Below are 5,227 nucleotides of genomic sequence, written 5' to 3'. Positions count from 1 at the left end.
TTTATTTTAGGTTTTTATGGTACAATAGTTTCAATTAATTGTCACTTTTAGTCTAACCCACTAACGTCATCCACCATCCGTTAGTTATACAACTTTGTGGGGGCTTTTTTTATATATTTTTCACAAACTTTTAATTCATATGAATATTTCTTTTTTCTACTAAATATAAGTTTTATACTTTTGGTTATTTTTAACTATTACGGTTTATTATATTTGTTTATATATAAATATATACTTTTTTATTTTTAATTTTTTTTGAAACTGGAGCTTTTATGCAATTGTGTATTTAGTTATTTATATTTGAATACCTTTATTTTTACTTTTTATAGCCGTAATAGTATCTAGGTTTAAAAAGCCGAATATTTATTTTTTTAAGTTTCATTTTAATTCTACACTTTTATTACTATGAATGATAATTAAGCTTTTTGCTTTTATTTCTCGGTGGTAAAAAAAGCATATTTTTATTTTATGTTGTTTTTTTTTTTAACTTTGACGGAAGGTTGTTAAAAATCTGTTTATTAATTTTAATTCTTGGTTTGCATATTTTTTTTTGAACAACTAAATTTTTGTACTCTATATTTCATATCTTAATCACCTTACCAGCCTATCAAAATGGGAATGACTTCTTGGTTTGTATTAATAATGGTACATAATTTATCGTAAAAATCGTACTTCAAAATAAAACTAAATACAATATTTTTAAGATCGACATACTATTACAGTTATAAAAGGTTAAAATAACAAAAGTATTTAAATATAAATAAATAAATATACACTTGCATAAAAATGCCAGTTTTGAAAAAAAATATTTTTTTTAAATAAAGAGTGTAGATATTTATATATATAAACAAACACAAGAAACCATAATACTAAAAAATAACAAAAAGTATAAAACTTATATTTGGTAGAAAACCCAAAAATTCTTATGATTAAAAGTTTGTGAAAAATACAGAAAAACCTTTCAAAGTTGTATTAACTAATGATTAGTGGATGACATTGATGAGTTGGACTAAAACTGATAGTTAATTGAAACTATTGCACTATAAAAGCCTAAAATAAACTATTGAACCAAAATTGATAATTTTAAGAAATCACAGGGACCAAAATTGAAGTTGTCTCTATTAACTAAATGGTAATATAAAATAATGGTTAAATATAAAAATAAGTATATAAGATAAAATAAAGTATCCGATGCTACATTTTTTTTTGAACGTTATTTGAATTACTAACGGGCCACTGACGTACCTAATCATCTTAATTCCATCCTCAAATGAAAACCCATCACATGTAAGAAAACATCTTGGTCCAACTTGGAACCCCCTATTTATATTTTTATTTTTTTTCACAAGTGGGACTTGAAGCCAACTTCTTTCTTTTTTTTAAATGAGGTATTTGGGTGCGTCACCTCAGCTACTTGGACTGGGGATCATTGACGTATCCGATGTTACGTGATACCGCATCTGGAATTAATTTATACAGAAACAAGAAATACAAATATTTTAAAATTTTTAAGGTTTTAATTGCTATAAACGTATAAACAAAACAATAAGAACAACATAATTAAAGTTTTTCTCTTTGGGCCCATTTAATGATTTATCAATTATGATCCTTCCTTTACATTTATCTTCGTTCATAAAAAGGCCTAAGCGGCAAAGCCCAACTTTCACAATCCAAGTAAAATGGCTTCACCACGGCACCACCTACTTGGCTACTTATGCATCAACATTTCTACAATAAGGCTCGGGGGTATATCTTAACGTCCATGGTGTTAAAGCTGAGTTGACGAAGGTTAACAAGTGGCATACCACTTCCTTCATGGGTTAAGGGGCGTTAAATTCAAGGTGAGTTAAAATGTTAACGAGCTTTAAATCAACTACACACAAAATAATTTAAGAATCAATTTTACATTAAATAAAGAGAGGTAAAGGGAGTTAAACAATTTCCTTAGGGTGGGTGTGAAGTGAAACAAGGTAAAGTAGATGATGTGGTGTCTACGTGGAGTTGAGTAGCGTGAATATATACCCGATGGCCTAAACGCAACATATTCATCTGTATCATATTAATACTAAATTACAATTTTGGTTATGTAAACTAAAAGTCGCCTCGCTTTTAGTCCCTTACCCTAACATTCGTCCAAATTACAAATTTTGTCCAATGAATTAAAAGTTACCCTAACATTCATCCAAAATCTCAATTAAGTGATACCATGTGTCTAAGTGCATAATAGCAATTTCAATTTCAGGGGAAAAAAACAAGATACTACAAAAATAGTTATTATTTTGTAACTATGGTTCTTTTTTCTTTTTTCTTTTTTTTGCTAATTAAACTGCAAATATGGAAGAAAGGAAATAATCTACTGTTAGTTCTTAGACAAGAAATATTAAACAGTGCATTCATTTACATAAACATACAGATACAAGTATACTACTATTAGCTTTCTGTCACAATATCGAAAGAGAAGAATCATATGACGATGGATGTAAAACGAAAACTCGTATAGTTTGTAATGTAATGCGGCTTCTAGGACATCGAACATGTAATCATACTACGCAGTAAGAAGCTTCTTTATGTCCCTCTGCAACAAAACAAGAGTGAATTTGATAAAACTGACAAAAAATGGGAGAATTCCCGTTTTCTTTATCTTTAACGACTCAAACGAGTAAAAAAGATATCAAGAACAATGTTCTAAAAATTTGTAACTTGTTAAAAGTATTGTGTACGTACCTCGATCTGAAGCGGGGAAGTAGTAGGAGGATATCTTTCAACGACTTTCCCGTTTTTATCCACTAAAAACTTCTCAAAATTCCACTTCACCAAATCGCCCAAGAACCCTCCGCTGCTTGACTTGAGAAACTGATAAATCGGGGCAGTAAACGGGCCATTCACATCAATCTGAGGCGTATAAGATATATATTAGTCCTTCTGATTAATCGGTTTATTCCATAAGTTTGAAACTATTCCATAATAACATAACTTTGTACAAAATCATACATGGAAATAAGTAAAGAAAACCAACCTTGTCAAAGATTGGGAATTCTGCTTTGAACCTTGTACAAGCAAATTGTTTGATCTGATCGTTTGACCCAGGTTCTTGGAACCCGAACTGATTACAAGGGAATGCCAAGATTTCAAGTCCTGCATATGAAGATTATTAACATTTATTTTTGTATGTTACATTATGTTGGTGCCACTGCAGACCGATTTTTTTAATTAACTTAAGTTTCTGATCTAGTATTATGAAACTAACTATTGAAAAAAATGATAAGCTAGCCTCGGATTTCGTAGCCACTGACCTTGATCTTTGTACTTGTTATAGAGTTTAGTGAGCTCGGAGTAGTTAGATGAAGTCAAACCACTGAAACGAAAGTAAACTTTAGGTTCAAAAGGAATCACTCATCTTAACTGCATTTAGTTTAATAAAAACCATAAGTAGAAACTACCATTGTGACGCTACATTGACGATTAATAGAACCTTGTCCTTGAATTTGGAAAGAGGGACATCCTTTCTATCAATATCCTGCATTTCAGAACAAATATACCAAAGAAAAAAAAAATTGAAAGTATGATTTGAATATAACTTCTTTCATATTGTCACACAAAAGATGCATAGTCTAGGGGCGTGCATGAACCCAAAAAACCGAAACCAATATAACCGAACCAAAACAAAATCCGGCGCTTTGGTTTGCTTCGTTTTTGGTTTTACGTGTAATGAAACCGCAAAAACCAAACCGAACCAAACTTATCAATTTTCATTTTTATTTTGAATTTTAAGTAACCTATAATAATTTAATATATTTTAACCCAAATGTTTTAGCCCAAACTTAAGAAAAAAATGTAGGCTAAATTCATTATTTATTGGCAATTAATTTTTCGTCCAAAAAGATTTCAAGCCCAAAAAAATCGAAACCGAACAAAAACCAATTAAAAAAAAAATCGGTTTTTGGTTCGGTTTTAGCCAGAACGGAACAAAACCATGCACACCCCTATTGCATACAATGTAATAATTGAAACACACAATATCTTCATTACAATATAACATAATTTCATAAACTCTTTGGGGAAATTGAGGAAAATGGGATCATTAAGGAATGCAATTATAGATGAATATTGCAAAACTTCTCATTTCTCAAGAAATCTTTATTAACACATCCAATTCACCAACAAAAGAAAACATATTCAAAAACCTAAACAGGCATGAACAAACGCAGAGGCTAAAATTAATTACCTTTACAGTAAAATCATAAATACTCTTTCCAGTAGCAGCAGTAGCAAAAACCCCAAATTCAGATTTTCGAGAATCCAACGAAAACCCAGTAAAGATTCCAGCTTTTAAAGCAAACCCATGTTGCAAAAACCCAGAATTTGATGACCCGAATAAAGATTTAACAGACCCAGTTGAAGAAGGCAACTGGGTTCGGTGGGATTTAGAGAAATTGAAACATGTGGGAGTGAAATTGAAGGAGCAAGGCATTGATGCCATTGTTGTTTGTTTGATTAAAGAAATTGGGAAGAAGATGAAGCCGGGTTAGGGTTTAATAGAAGGAATTTGGGGGTTTTGGTGGAATGCTTTAATATAATATGAGATTGTGAAGAGGGGCCGGAGACAGGACATCCATAAGCAATGAACGGCGGTGAAGATGACAAGTCGTAGAAACAAGAGGTTTACTAAATTTTAATGTTGCTTTATTTTTAGCATTCTTGTTTTAAACATGACGTTAAAACGGTATGTAATGTCACGTAGGTGATGGAGCTTTAACTAAGAACTTCCATAGCTTATGCATGTTGGGAAGGTTTGCGGAAAGAACGACGGATGGGGAGGTGAGGGTGGCGATGAGGACAATGGTTTGTTGGGAAGGATCTCCACCAGTGACGAACTACGGATGTGGGACTGCCATCTCTCTCTCTCTCTCTCTCTCTCTCATAAATATATACATATTACGTATATAAATATATTATTTTATTTAATGGGGTTTGTAAAGGTCTAATGTTTTGGGGTTCTTAAACAGCGTTTGCATTTTGTGAGAAATCCTTGTCACTTATGGACATCAGAAAACACAAGAGATACTATGTATATGTGTATCCTATTGCATAATATGATTATTGAAGACAATGGAAGAGCAATATGTCAACATTATATACCAAGATGTTTCACAATTACCTCAAACGACTATGGAGCAAAGACTGCAAAATGAGTATGAGTTGCTTTCTAGTGAGATACATAATTCGC

General features: G+C 31.5%; 1 protein-coding gene across 1 annotated transcript; it reads right to left on the bottom strand.

The window, feature by feature from the left end:
* Positions 1 to 2,354: 2,354 nt before the first annotated feature.
* On the bottom strand, positions 2,355 to 4,514 carry LOC143566454 (putative phospholipid hydroperoxide glutathione peroxidase). The gene is made up of 6 exons (XM_077053152.1): positions 4,226 to 4,514; positions 3,441 to 3,517; positions 3,294 to 3,355; positions 3,017 to 3,135; positions 2,725 to 2,892; positions 2,355 to 2,575 (listed from the first exon to the last, which is right to left on the bottom strand). The coding sequence occupies exons 1-6, from the start codon at positions 4,478 to 4,480 to the stop codon at positions 2,546 to 2,548; spliced, it is 711 nt and encodes a 236-aa protein (XP_076909267.1). The 5' UTR covers positions 4,481 to 4,514; the 3' UTR covers positions 2,355 to 2,545.
* Positions 4,515 to 5,227: the final 713 nt, after the last annotated feature.

Source organism: Bidens hawaiensis, unplaced genomic scaffold, assembly GCF_021521415.1.
Source record: "Bidens hawaiensis isolate Kalapana, Puna unplaced genomic scaffold, B.hawaiensis_p1.1 tig00022893_1, whole genome shotgun sequence".
Taxonomy (NCBI): Eukaryota; Viridiplantae; Streptophyta; class Magnoliopsida; order Asterales; family Asteraceae; genus Bidens; species Bidens hawaiensis.
Note: the sequence above shows the minus strand (reverse complement) of the source record. Positions and strands in the feature narration are given on the sequence as shown.

Coding starts and splice junctions, on each gene's coding strand:
- LOC143566454 (XM_077053152.1), bottom strand. CDS start 4,480: ATGGCATCAATGCCTTGCTCCTTCAATTTCACTCCCACATGTTTCAAT. Junction 3,356..3,440: donor GTCAATGTAGCGTCACAATG/GTAGTTTCTACT, acceptor CTTTCGTTTCAG/TGGTTTGACTTCATCTAACT. Junction 3,136..3,293: donor TAACAAGTACAAAGATCAAG/GTCAGTGGCTAC, acceptor CTTCATATGCAG/GACTTGAAATCTTGGCATTC.